A 14778-nucleotide genomic window follows, 5' to 3' on the forward strand; every position below is an offset into this window, starting at 1 on the left:
GCTGTGGATGAACGTGAGTCAATGACAGCAACAGCACACAGAAAAACCAATGCTCTGGGATGTTCATCCGCAAACAGAGGAGCGGCACTTTGGCCGGGCCAAGACTCGGCCGTTTATGTTCTCCTGTAAACTCTGCGGGCATATCGAGTCGAAGTAGAAACAGCACAATACTTTCCCCCCCCCCCCCCTCCATTCTATCTCAACGTTATAGCGCATTTATTCCATTATCCAGCACAGTTGTGTAAAGGGTGAAAGATTGGATGAATATGAAACTTTCTACCCTTGAGGCTTACCCGGGATAAAATATAAGACGAGAAAGCGAGCAAATAAATAAATAAGGAGAGCGCCGCTACTGAATTTTCAATAGCGTTTTCGAAAATTAATTCTGATAGTTTTTTTTTTTGGAACAGAGGCAGTCGGTTTGTACTTGGCATGTCGGCATTTTCAATACGTCACTCCACATCAGTCAGAATGCCATTCCAAAGTCTGCTTTTTATCATGTGCATTTTAATATCACAAGTGGGCCAATGGGTCACCTTTCTTGTTCTCACTTTGTTTATTCTTCATCGCGTGTTACGTATTTTACAAAATTGCCCTCGTGTCATTTATTTATAGCTTCAGGCAGCGCTGGGTTCTGCTAAATGTTGTGAGTATCTTAAATTGTCCGTTTAAATTTCACAAACCGCGTCTGAATGTTTTTTAATATGCTGCAGATAATTAAGGAAGCACGTGCATTTCCGTGTGATTATGGCATTTTAATTGTATTTATTAGTCTTTCACTTGTTAATTATCAATGCACTCAGGCACTGTATCGAGGTTAATTCATGTTGACAATGAAACACCATGGGATCTTCTTCTGATTAACAAAAAAGCAGAAGGGCAGCACTGATAAAATAATATCGAGGCAGATGGCATCCTTACTAATACAATCAACACACAACGTCAGTTACTCGCCCAGCCAGGCAGGGCCATGGCTGGGCTCGAATGACAATCACAAGGCTACCAGATCCGATCCTTGCAGTGGCAGTTAACTCAGCTCATCACAGATCAAATCCTCCACGGCCGATAAAATACATAACCATTTTGCCGGAAGTCAACACTGGTTGTCCGATGGCAGAGACTGGCCCCCTGCCACGAATGCACCGCACCCACCAACCACAAACGTACCGGAAGTTACGGTGGCCGCCCGCTTCTTGAGCGACTTGAGGCTGCGCGAGCGCTCGCTCGCCATCCCGGACGCGCCGCAGCCGCCCCCCTCGCTCGCCGAGTCGTGCGCCGACGACGCGCTGCCCGTGGCCTCGCTGTCCCGCAGCACGCTCTCGTACCCGCTGCTGCCCCCCGAGCCGCCGCCACAACCGCCACCGCCGCCGCCGCCGCCCCCGCCGCCACCTCCACCGCAGCCTCCTCCTCCTCCTCCGCCCGGGCCTCCGTTGCCGCCCCCCCCCGCGTGGTAGAAGATGGCCGAACGGCCCATCGCCGGAGGGAGGTCGCCGCTAAGCACGCTGCTGTTGTCGCTGAAGTGACCGCTGCTGTAGCGCGCCTTGCGCGGCGCCGTGATCTTGCTGTAGGGCGACGGCAGCTGCAGGAGCATCGCGGACGCCGACGGTGAGCCCGGAGCCGCGGGGCCTCCTCCCACGCCGCCAGGCGCCCCGCCGAACCGCGGGGTGGGCGACTCCGGCAGGTTGACGCCGCTGTCGTTGCCGCTGTCCGAGTCGGTGGAGCGCCGCGGGTGGCTCACCTTGGGGGGCGACGGGGTGGGTGAGGCGGCGCCGTTCAGGGCCAGCTCCGTCACCCGGCTGTTGGTCACGATCCTGACGCCTGCCGACGCTTTGCTGCCGCCGGGACAACCGATGCCGCCCCCGGCCGCCGCCCCTCCCCGGCCGTGCTTGGCGGCGGCCGCGTTGTTGTTGCTGCACAGAACCGTCCGAGCCACGGTCCTGGGCGTGGAGGGAACGCTGGCGCTCCGCGGCGCGCCCTGTGGCGCCGTCCTCGCCGAGCTGCTGGCCGACATGCTCCGCGGCTTGGAGGTCCCGGCAAAGGACGCCGGCGAGCACTTGGCGCCGGCGAGCGCCGACGGGGGCGGTTTGGCGGCGCCGCCGCATGACTTGGACGAGATGTTGAGCGGAGGCAGACCGCCGGCCCCCCTCGAGGTGACCGCCGCTCCCATCATCATCATCATCATTGCCTTCGCGGAGCTCTTCCCGCCGCTCCTGCCGCTGCCCTCTCTGCCGAGGCTGCCTCGGGAGCTCAAGGACGTGAGGCTGTCTGCTCGGTGCAGGGACAGGATGCTGCTATGCAGGCTCACGTTAGTCCTGTGCGGGTAGGCTCCGTAAGACGCCTGGCTCTGTCCCGTCTCCACGCCCCTCCCTTGCTGCTGCGAGCGCCCGCCACCGCCGTATTCTCCCACCACGACCCTCGCCTCCGCGTCGCTCTGCGCCGGCCTCTTCGCCAGAGCTTTCGAGGACAAGGCGGGCTCTGAGAGCGCGCTGACGGGAAGGCCTGCCCTGTTCTTCTGATCCAAGCTGGACTTCCGCACCGGAGGCGCTGGAGGGGCGCCCTTGAGCCTGGGGAGCATGCTCTGCTTCGGCAACGAGGCGGCCTTCTCCGGCCCGCTGGGCCGCGTCTCGTACGCACCGCAACCTCCCCTCGCATTTGAAGCCATCGTCCTCGCTCCCGTCACGGCAAAGCCGTGTGTTTCCGCACCTCTGGTCGGCAGCAGAGCGGGGGCCCCCGCTTTCTCCGCACTGCCGGCCCATCGCGCGGTGGCGCCGGCTGCGGTGAGACTCTCAGGCGGCGATGTCGCGATGCCTCCATCGCAGGCTTTTCCACCGCCGAGTGGCGACGACGTGCTTTTACTCGCCGAGCTTCCCGCGCCGCCGGTTAAAAGCTTGGCTTTGCTCGGTTTGCTCTGTTGTTTCGACTGGCCCGAGCAACTTTTGCCTGCGCGGCCAGACGCCTGCCCGCAGCCGATGCCTTCATCCCGTTTCTTCCAAGGGTCATCAAAGCGGCCGCTGCCGCCGCCTTGCTTGGGCGCCGCTGCCGCCGGGGCGGTCGACTTGGGCTGCTGACCGGCAGCAGCTGGCGGCGATGGAGGCTTGTGGCCGCCCTGCGCCGCGTCAGTCCTCTCGGCTTCCGGCTTCGACGGCGCGTGGCCGACCGTCCTCACGGCCTGTGGCAGGCCGCTCTTGAGCCCAGCGGTCCTCTTGCCGTCGCTTGCCGGCTTACACGGGGGCACCGGTGGAAGCTTGCCGGCAGACTTGCTCGCCTTCGCAGTCGACGACAGCTTGTAGGAGCTACTGCAGCTCTTGCTCTCGCCCTCCGACGTGGAGAAGCCACTGTCGTGGAGCGTGCTCTGCCCGCCGACGGAGCTGCTGCCGCCGCCGCCGCCGAGGCCGTCGGGGATGAGGTCGCGCGAGTCCAGCGATAGGGCGTCCACCGACTCCTTGCCCAGGCTGCCGCAGGACTGCATGACGAAGCTGTCGCATGACTGGTCGCCCTCGCTGCCCAGGCTCTCGGCGCTCACCTCGCTGAGCCACGAGCTCACCGACGAGCAGCGGCTCACTGCGGACGCGTCCTGTGCCACCGCCGTCACCGCCCCGGCACGCGCCGCCACCGGGCTCACGGGCGACACGGCCGGGAAAGGGTCGTAGTCGGAGTCGTCGATGATGCTGCTGATGATGCTGACGGGCCTCGAGCCCGAGGCGAGCGCCTGCACGCTGCAGTTGCTCGCGAAGCTGATGATGCTTGCTGGGCGACCCCGAGCGTCCTGCAGTCCCAGGACCCCGCCAAAGGTGAGCTCCTCGACCAGGGCGAACACCAGCACATCCTCGTCACTCAGCTCCAGCGGCTGCTGCACGGTCACCGTCCTGGCGCGCACCCCGGCGCCCGCCGCCTCGCCGCCCGCTTTCGTGGGGAGGCTCATGCCCACTGGGGGCGTCCGGGTCCCCTGGGCGCGGAGCTCGACCGCCGGCCCTTCCTGCGCCACCCTGCCGGTAGAAACGACGTCGCTGCAGCAAGGGGGTGGGGGCGCGGGGCTGGGTAGGGACCCCTTGCCGTTGGCGGAAGGCTTCGCCCTGCGCGGCTGCGGCGAGCCGACCTGCGGCTTCCTCGGAGCTCGCTCCCCGCCGGCGATGGCCGCCTGGCACTGCTGCTTGCACGCGTCCCTGAGCATGGCGGCCCGGCTCGACTGCGCGATGATGTTGGCCGCGGTGCAGCCGAGCGCGGCGCCGCGCGGTGAGATGGCGGCGGCGGCGACGGTGGCGGTGACGAGGGAGGAGGAGATGCCCCGTGCTTTTGGCAGGGCCGACTTTCCCGGAACCCTCCGACTCTCGGGCCCTTGCCGCGGCGAGGACGCGGCGATTTCCTCCGTCGTCGCCACTCGAGCCGCCGCCGGAGCCGTCTCCTCCTCCTCCTCCTCGTCGTCCTCCTCGTCGTCATTGTCCTCCCGTCGCGCCGTCTCCGCGAAGAATTCGTCGGGCTCCTCGCTGCCGTCGATGCACTCGAGCCGCTCTTGCAGCTCGGCGAACGTGCTGCACTTGAGGCGGTCGCGGTCGGGGTAACGGGGCCCCCCGACGGCGGGCGAGCGCGGCTCGCGGCGCGCCGGCTCGCGGCCCAGCGACGGGATGATGGGCACGAAGTCGGGCGGGCCCTCGTTGTCGGTGAGCTCGCGGTCGGAGAGCACGCCGCCGTCGGGCCCCACGTAGATGACGGTGTCGCACGACTGCTCGCTGCTGCTCGAGTAGTCGGGCTCGGAGGAGCGCTGCTCGCGGCGGCACGAGCGCGGGGACGAGCCGCCGCCGCCGCAGGGGATGTCCGGGTCGAGAGCCACGAGGCGAGGGTGGAGCGGGCGGGCGAGGGGCGAGCGGCGGGCGCGGCCCTCCTCGCACGAGCTATCCCCGCCCGAGGAGCTCGACGCGTACTGGTGGGGCGATCGCACAGCGGGGCAAGTTTCAGTTCACCGGTCGACGTGACTCAACCCGCTCGCTCACTAGTCGCTGCCAGAACAAGGCTTGGTTAAACCCACCCTGGTTAACCCCCCCCCCCCCCGTAACTGACATGGAGTGGCGTGGTCTCCGTCCGGCAGCGGATTGACAAAGGGCTGCACGTTTAATCGTTAATGTTGAAGTGGCGTCCGTTTTGTTTTCGGCAAATTAGTTATAATGATCATACATATATTTGTATATTTGTTAGCAATTAATTCATAAAAGTTTGAGTTTGATTCATCATCAAACTTTGAGTTTCATTAAATAGGCGGACTCTTAATTAATTTCCAAATGTTTTCTAGGTGAAGCATGATCTACGGTAATTCGTTGGCATTGCTTCATTCATTTTTAATTGGCCGACATGGTCGCTGATACTTGCATTTGCCAGGCAGTGTTTTTTTTTTATTTCGTACCTGATTGTACGTAATTCATTCTCTCGTTTGCCATTACTTCATTCGTTCATTCACTGACCAATGTTTTCAAGGGACTCTGTTGACCAACGCCTGTCATTGGCTGACCGGTGTTTTCAGTCTCATCAATAACCTAGATCGTCTGCTCAGTCATTTAATGTCCAATGTATTTAACGCTTTGCATGCTCGACTTCATAATTTCAATAAACACTTAAGGTGCATCACCTACATCTCAGGTTACGTAATGTTAACGACGCGAACGGTAACCCATATCTCATGTTCGGTCTCATTCGTATTAAATCTGTTTTGAAATAAATTTAATCAAATCCATTGGGAACTTTAATTGCGTTATTATAATTGACTTTTATTGCATATCAAATACAAAAAATACTTAATGGAAATGGTAATTTTTTCATTTAATAACGTTCGTTATTTTCAGGAGAGAGCAAACAGCAACTTATTTTCGCAAAAATAATTCGTAGTCGATTCAAACTAGTGTTTTTTTTTATCCCAAGTAAAACTATCGTTCCGTGGATAATTAATTACGAACTAATTGGCTTAAAAAACTGTGTAGGTTTTTTTTCGTTTCAATGTCATAGTACAAGAGGTTTTCACGTTTAAAAATAAATGTCACGTGTGTGCAAGGAGGCAATGCAATGTGCAACGTGTCCAAATGAACCACATCATCAGATGAGCGCATTCTCACATGCAAACAAAAACATCCATTACGTTCAAAATAAGATGTTTTTTCCTCTTTTCAAATTAAATCAGTTGGAAATTATTTCAAATAACCCATCCATCATCTTAATTCCAATGAACGAGCCTCGTTAACAGCTAATGGCGATGCACCTACACTTACATGTCATCTGTTTAATCACACAACCGTAACAAGAAATTATCAACAACAACAACAACAATTATCCATGATACCCGAGGGATGATGGGCTCATTCAACTTCTGAGCAAGATATGAACTCGCAATCTTTCGATTACGAGTCAAGCAATCTGACCAAATTGTCATCCATCGACTCTCGATTATCCACGTGCAAATTATCCGGTTTGCGGATTGACCGATATTTTTTTACATTAATTAATAACTCATTGATTTTTTCTTAAGTCCAAATTAATTGTCTAAAAACTGTTACACATTGTTATTCTTTGAAATATTTCATTACAAGTCACATGCTTAAAGCAAGCAAATATGTGCGCCGGTTTATCTAAAATCCACGTGATCGCCTCTACAATACAGTAGTTGCATATATTTACCACAGATAGCGGAGTTTGGTTGATGTTGATTGGCTTGGCTCTGCTATCCACTTAGTGGGCGGGCTCTTCTGCGTGGGAGCATCATCACTGAGCATGGGCATTGATCGATTGATCGATTGATCGATTGATCGTGAGTATTCGTTCTAAATCGAACGAGTAATTTATCCAATCATTTATTTCGTGAGTTTTAGTTTACGGCTGTATTAGTGGTTTTGAGCATAGAGAACGGTTCTATTTTTGAATAGTCCGCAATTTTGAATTATCCGCGGCCGTCCTCCCCGTCATTAGCACGGATAATCGAGAGTCTACTGTATATAGATATAATTATTAGCATTATTACAGCTCTACATATATTCAAGAAAGCCTCACTGTGTACCCGCGGCCTGTTGCGAGAGAGCTGTGAAATGTTCGGACAACTCGTACTTAAATCTGCAAAATGAAATGTTGATGAAGAATGGCGTAGTGGCGGCCAAGGAATGGAACATATTGGAGAGGACGCAGCGATGGACGTAGCTCATCGTCCACAGGGCACCAGGTGAACGGTCACCTCCATCGCAGAACCGTGAGAGACGGTGAACAACTTGGCGGAGACTTTCATGCGGCAGTTTATCGGTGGTGACGACGTTGATGATGACGGTGACGGTGGATCCGAGGAGTGGTCGTAACATCTCGCCACGGTTGGCGAGATGTTAACTACCTCGCCTGGTATGCAGGAAGTCGGCGGGTTCAATCCCGACACTGATGCCTGCTGCTGTATATTTGGAGTTTGTTTGCTTTCCCCATGGTCTTTCGGTTTTTCCCTCCACATTTCGAATCAACATTCATATTTGGCTGATATAAGTTTATACGTGATAAGCCACTTCGTCAAGCTATCATTTGTGGTCGCTTCTGAAAAAGAGCTACTGTATTTAGCTCAGTGGGTCTTACCTGGTAAAATAAAAATAGCTAAATAAAAATGTTGAACTTCTTTCGCACCGTACGTAGACAAAAGTGCTAATCGGAGGTGCGGGGGAAGGAAAAAAAACTAAGTAAACACAAAAAAAGCAGTTCTAAAGAAATTTGATTTTAAAAAATCTCTCTCCACCTTTGGTTTCTTCTTTCTCATGCGGTGAATGCGGGCGGCCAGTTGCACGGTCGACAGCGTCTCGGGGTAGTGTGCGGCCAGCGGGGACACGTGGATGATCATTGTGGTGCGGCAGTTGATGTTCCCGAGTGACTCTCGGAGCAGCATCGTCAGCTTGCTGTCCCTAAACACACAGGGACCACGTGTGAGCGCGGGGGGGGGGGGACACACGTTAACGTTACGCAGCCAAAGAAAATCGTTATGAAGTCGCGGTCCCTTTAAGTGAACACGTGGGTTGTCGCAGCCGTAATTACGATTAAGGAGACCGAGAGTAAATATTGCGGATGGTAATGGATGGCAGTGGTTGGTGATGCCAATATGAGTCAACGTACACACTCTAAGCAAGACCGACCAATAATAAAATAATAAAAATATAAAACAATATAATTCTCACGACGTTTCGACTGCAACACAAGCAATCATCATCAGGTGTGAAATTCACATTTTTATTATTTTATTATTTCCCTTCTACGTGACTTCACCGAATGAACCAAGAATATGAATCCCTGCAGTCACGAAAGCTTTAAGACCGACCAAGTTTGTGAATCAAAAAGTGTGCCCGAGATCAGAGTATATCGAAACATAATTGACCTTTAACTACAGCTCAAAGAATTGCCATTAAAATATTAATTGCCACACTGCTGTATATAGACTGGAGGTAATGTAGCCCACAACTACTTAACATCAGTGTTTCAGGAGCGATGCCTTACAAAAGACACGTTGGGACCTTTTTGCCAATATCAAAGTATGACATTTAAAAAAATAGGTTTCATCCTTTCTGGCAATGAAACAGTTGTGTTAAGATGTTTAAACACCAAATATTAACCTTTTGCAAGGAATCATGTCCGCATTGAAAACACGTATGTGTGGTGAACATGTAAATAAACATGTTCTGATAATATATGGGCATTGTCTAGATTTGAAGTTTTCGTGACTGCAAGGATTCATACTCTTTGTTTTTTTCGGTAAAGTCACGTAAGTAAAAAAATAAATAAATGAAATACAACTAAATTAAATCACAACGTTTCGGAGGCAAGCTTCCGTCTTCAGGTGGAACCATTACAGCCAAAAAAACGTCGTGATTTAATTTAGTTGTTTTTCATTTTTTTTTACCTACGTGACTTTACCGAAAAAACCAAAGACGTAGTGGCATTGTCCTTGTACTGTTCGCTTTTAGCGTTCTCTGGTCTGACCCTGGTGGTGAGACTAGGCCATGAAGAAGGCTGCTGTCTCTGGTGTAGGCAAATCAGTTTCAAAGGCAATGCCATCTATTATCAGATCATGTTTGTTTGCATGTTCACCACAAGTACGTGTGGTTGATGCAGACGTGATTCCTTGCGAAAGGTTTCTCTATGGTGTTGGAACATCTTAACACAACTGTTTCATTTGCCAGAAATGGTAAAACCTATGCCTGTTTTTTTCGTACAAAAGACATGTCGCTGACACTTATTCACCAAAGGCGGAAGCCATAACCCTATCACACTACTCTGATTCCAGTGCGTAATCGATGGTGGAAATTCCACGTACCCCCGACAGAGGCGATCCTCATATCAACTACGCCGGATCTGTGATGTAATCAACGTCGACCGCCTAGGCAGGAGTCGATCTCGAGCCCTTCCCATTGCGCGTTGAGTCTCTCGAAGGGCACAGCAATGCCACGAGCCGAAAACGGCCGTCAAGCCGTGGCGTGCGTCTCTTTCGCTCGTGCAAACACACTGGGAGTGGGACTTTTATGACAAGCTGCAAGCGCCGCACCTCAGTCCATCCGCGCTGAGACACGCCTCGGTGGCAAATGCACTCCGGCTGATGCGATAGAGCCCCGTGAAATATGCCCTGTGCCGGCTTGGACCCCACCCTCTCACCCCCTCTCGCCTTCTCGCTCTCTGCCGCAATTTTGCAAAGTGATTCCTCCTCCCGATTCCATCGCCGCTCGGTCGACGGCTCGATCGACTGTGGCCGAGGCGCTCAATAGGGGTGCGTTGCGCGCGCATTGACGTTCGTGTACCCTGATTGCGGGCTGTTATACAGCGGCTGTCAGTCCTGATGTCTCATTATTGATTCAGAGCGGTCGGGGCAGACGGGGCCCGGCGCCCTTGCTAAATAAAATCTTTATCGGTGGGTCCCCTCCCTCGCACCGACCGCCCGACCCAAGATCCCCGCAAGCCGCTCGCCCGTCACCCACATCGGTTCCGCTAGCGTGGTTATATCGTTTGTTGCTCCCCCCCCCTCCCTCACCACTATCCCTCCTCAATATATGTTGAGGCATCACTCCCTACTCCTGCCAAGCTAATGCAGGGTATGAGCACATCAAGTAAAGGTTAAACACCTAAAGGTGCACCCGTGAAATTGCTTGCTCACAACACTGCTGGTGAAAGCCTCTCCCCTGCCTCTCCCACCACCAGGGGGAGCCCTAGAGGGTCTCCATGAGAGGGAATTTGGCCTTCTCTTCCACGCTTGGAAGAGGTGGGAGTAACCGCACATTACCAAACGTGACGTGCCGGTGTTCCAATGCACACCTCTGGGTGAACATATTAGAAGGGGGTAGAAAAATAGCCCATGTTAGAAACTTGTGCGATGCCGCTCAAATCGCACGCAGCGCGCGTGACCGATTCTCAGGGGCCAATCGGACATGCGCATCGTGGGCGTAGGAATCGCCTTCGAAAATGTGCGAACTGGCGCATTGCCACGTGGCCCATGAAGGTCAAATGGGCGCTGACCCTCAACACCTAGCAGCGGCGTCCGCACTCTGCACAGAGCGCACTCGCTATGCCTACAGAGCACACTCGCTATGCCTACAGAGCACACTCGATATGCCTACAGGGTGCACTTCTTTTGCATCGTAGGCAAAGGTTCACTTGCATCCCGGTCCGTCCAGGTAAAGCATTTCCTCACCCGGCACACGACATCCAGTACACCTCCTGCTACGGCTGTGGCTTACCGCTCGTCACATATTCCGAATTAAAGACGACCAGTGGGGCGGAAAGATATTCGGTGAGAAATAAAGCCACCGCAGTCAGTACGACGTTTGTTATCGCGTACTCTCCTCGGAATGCGAGGAGCTATTCAGCTCTTTTTCACAGGTGTCCAGTCGTGGGGGGGGAGGGGGGAGGGGTCACGGGGTCAGAACGTGACAACAACGACCGGTACACAGAGCACACGACGGGAGCGCAAAGTGACAGCGACGGCACGCGGCGTGAGCTCTTTGGAACAACAACACTGCCGGCGCGAGACTTCAACTGCGGGGGCGCCAAACCCCCCCGACGGCCCGCCCCGCCCCCCCGCCCTGCGGTGCCCTCACCTGTACGGGATGTGCTTGGCGCCATTGACGAGCGCCAGGATGACATTGCCGAGCGAGGAGAGGGAGAGCGCGGGGCTCTGAGAGGCGCCCCGGCTCGGCACCAGTCGTTCACAGCTGCCCAGGTCGATGAGGTGGAGTCGACTCCGCCCGCCCGTCACTGCGAAGCGCGCGCGCGGACGTGGGGATTTTAAAATTACATTTGTTTACTTGGTTCTTTCGGTAAAGTCACGTAGAAAGAACCAAGAAGATGAATCCCTGCAGTCACGAAAGCTTTAAATCGAAATTTACATTTGTTTGCTACGGGGGTTATTATCGACGCGAGGATGGCACGACGGCTCGCCATCGATGCCCTCCCTTCCGCTATAATCGCACTGCTGTTGCTGCAACCAGTCTCCAAAAGTGTACCCACGTTAGTCACATCAGCTTCACGTCTTTCCCTTATCGCACACCCCGCCACCTTCCCCCCATCCCCCCCTTATTTTACACCAGCATGGGTTGCAGTCAGGGTGCAGGTGGGTTTTGCGCTGGATATTTACCGGCCTCTTAGAGACATCTTAAATCCGGCCCGACCCCAAGCAGGTGGTGGAGTTCAAACAACCGAAGTACCCACCATTGCCTTAGAATCTGTGGAATTGTAGTGCTCTATACATATTCTTAGGTTTTTTCGGGAAAGTCACGTAGGTATAAAAAAATGAAAGTTAATAAAAGTTAAATAAAAATAAAATAAAAATCACGATGTTTCGGAGGCAACACAAGCTTCCGTTTTCTTGTTGCCTCCGAAACGTCGTGATTTTTATTTTATTTTATTTAAAAAAAATTACCTACGTGACTTTACCGAAAAAACCTAAGAATATGAATCCTTGCAGTCACGACAGCTTCAAATCTAGAATGCTCTTTACATGCTGATCACTATTATATATCGTTAAGGTAGCCGGACAGAGTGCTGACTACACCACCCTCTCGTGCGTGGGTGAAATCGATCCCTTCCCTTCCAGTAACAAATTCGCTTCGCTTGCGCCGCCTCGAGCAAGCGAGGCGGCCAGGCTGCCCGAGCGTCTCAAGCCAGGGTGGGGAGGGGGTGGGGAGGGGGTGGGGGGGGGGCAGCTTGAGACGACGCGGCCCGGCGGCCCGAACGCCGCCGTCACGCGCAACTCGCTCCGGTGTCACCAACGTTCCCGGACTCACTGCCGCCCTTTCCCGTCTTGTCCATGCGGTACTGGTACACGTGCAGGGTGAAGAGCATGTGCGCGCTGCGCCGCTCCTCCTCCTCGCAGTCGGGCCGTCCCGACCTCCTCGCCGCCAGCGCCGCGTCCAGGTAATAGGCGGCCATCTCGGGAGTGGGGGCCCGCAGCTCGTTCTGGTTCTGCAGCTGCGCCGGCGGGAGGGCGATAAGCGGTCAGCATGGCCCGACGGCAAAGATCGGCGATCGGCGGCGGTTGTGGGTCCGGGAGCGGGGGGGGGAGGCACAGTTGTCGGTGGTACGGCCATTTAAGTGTTTTAGTTTTACCAGTTGAGGCCCCGCTGAGCGGTAGAGCTAGCGATCTCTGGATATTACGAATTATACCTCCAAATGAATTTGCTTATCGTTGCGTGTTAATTTATAGCAGGCAAATGCTCTGAAAGTGTGACGTTGATTCTAAATGTGGGGGGGGGAAAGCCGGAGGACCCGGAGAAAAATCCACATGACCACCATGGGCATAGACAACATGCAAACTCCAAATATGCAAGCATCATGGTAGGGATTGTACCCATGACTTCCTGCATACCAGGTGAGGGAGTTAACATTTCGCCACTGCGGCGCCCTGGTAAAGGCTAAGGGGGAGGATGTTGATTCAATACGAGCGGTGTGTAAAGTAAATTTTCTTATTCATGCAACGATGCATCCGTTTATCGATTAAAATGGATTCTTAATACTCATCAGATACATGCACGCATCTATTTGTGCATAATGTAATGGATCAAATGAAATGAAAATTGCACACAAATGTTACCTTTAGGCAATGGAGCTGCACAAATGAGATGGAATAAAACATAAGAGGTACAAGAAAAGTGGTTTAAAATGAGTAACAAAAAATAATAACTTGGCAGGGAGTGGGGGGGAGGCAGGGGGAGGGTGGGGGGGTAGGCCAGTGGTGGAAACTCCACATTTTCCCGGCAGGGCCAATCTCCCAATCAAATAGCATAAAGCCACCGGTGATTTTCCCTAAAGCGGAGGTCATTTGACTACATCCCTGCAAAGATCCTGTGACAGGTCGACACCTGACCGGGACGCGCTTTGACTCGGCGACATCCCCCTGCTGACGAACCGACCGTTCTACCGGAAAGGCAACCGCAAACCGCAAAGACCGACCGCCGATAGTGCCCCAACAACCGAACAGCGCCGGCAACGACCGCGGCAAGCAACGGCGGCGCGGGCGGTGGTGCCGATGAAGACGACGACGACGCCCCGGCGGGGAGCAGCACCTGCGTGCCAAAGATGGGGTCCTCGCGCAGGTAGATGCCGGGCGACTGGCTGTCGGCGTCCGCGCCCCGGCCCGTGGCCACGTCGGCGAGGAGGTCCTGCAGCTGCTCGTCCTTGCCCCACAGCTCGACGGCCGAGACGCGCACCGAGAAGCGGGCGCCGGCCCTCTCGCGCCGCTCCTCGATCAGCCGGTAGAGCCAGGAAACGGCGCAGGGCATCACGCCCAGGCTCTGGGGGCCGTCGTCCCATCCCAGCATGGTGTAGGACTTGCCTGCCGACGGGCACACAACGACCGGGGGGAGGGAGGGGGGGGGGGGTCATTGCTGCGCTCGTGTACGAGGAGGGGGAAAGCGTTCGCCCGGGTCGGGGTCTGGCTGTCTAGGCAGCGGGCGTCACTCAATTTGACGACGTTCGAAGGTTGTTCCATCGCGGCCATCGAAATTCCCCCTCCCACCCCCCCTTTTTATACTTCGGAGGGCAGTGGTGCCCCCACAGTGGTGCCCCACACCTCACTCGTCGCTTCCTCCCTTCCTCCTTCCCTTCCTTCTGCCAGATCGTGCAAGTGTTGTGCACTGGTCTACTCCAATTGTGTCGGCACCAGGCCAACAGTGTCTGTATTGTGCATGTATATGCATGCATTCGTGTGCCTGTCTCTTAGCCTATGCCCATGTGCAAGGCACGACTGTTGCACCTCGGCTGGTTACCACCATCTGACTGTCGAGGTCATTGTTTTTGCCTAGATTGCCTCGGCCTTGCGTGAGCACACGTTGTGTGGGCATCAGTACCCACACACGTACATCATCGGGAGTGGAATCGGAAGAACAAATCTAACAAGATTACTGTTTTGGATACCGAGGCGGGATATCGTGCGGCTATCATACAGTGCGGTCGTGTCGCTAGTCCTCTACGGTGAGTACAACGCCTTTAAAAACATTGGCGCTTCGCCTTTCTGAATAATATGAACGCTGAACCGTTCGCGTGTTCCGAGATTCAGCGGTGAACGGGACCCCGACCCTGCAACTTGCAGACGTCTCGGGAGGGGAATGGGGTTAATCCGTGCCCCCACCCCCCACCCCTAATTGCACCCGCGTCAATGTGCGCGCACGGCTAATGACGGTGCGCGTGGGAACGCATTACCGAGCTGCGCGTGCCCGAAGCAGAAGACGCATCCGTCGGCGCCGTTCACGACGGACTGCACCACGTCGGCCACCGTGCCAGCGCACACTTCAGCCTGCGGCG

At 54.7% G+C, this 14778-nt stretch overlaps 1 protein-coding gene across 1 annotated transcript in view; it reads right to left on the minus strand.

Moving 5' to 3' along the window:
• LOC144943872 (kinesin-like protein KIF26B) overlaps positions 1–14778 on the minus strand; it is a 41175-nt gene that overhangs the window by 11526 nt on the left and 14871 nt on the right. The window contains exons 3-9 of the mRNA XM_078871708.1: positions 14677–14770; positions 13542–13810; positions 12264–12447; positions 11079–11235; positions 7742–7904; positions 1449–4918; positions 1168–1343 (exon numbers count right to left, since the gene is read on the minus strand). Of these exons, the coding sequence (XP_078727834.1) occupies positions 1168–1343; positions 1449–4918; positions 7742–7904; positions 11079–11235; positions 12264–12447; positions 13542–13810; positions 14677–14770 (4513 nt within the window). The remainder of the gene's footprint in view (positions 1–1167; positions 1344–1448; positions 4919–7741; positions 7905–11078; positions 11236–12263; positions 12448–13541; positions 13811–14676; positions 14771–14778) is intronic.

The sequence above is a fragment of the Lampetra fluviatilis genome, chromosome 33, assembly GCF_964198595.1.
Source record: "Lampetra fluviatilis chromosome 33, kcLamFluv1.1, whole genome shotgun sequence".
NCBI lineage: Eukaryota > Metazoa > Chordata > Hyperoartia > Petromyzontiformes > Petromyzontidae > Lampetra > Lampetra fluviatilis.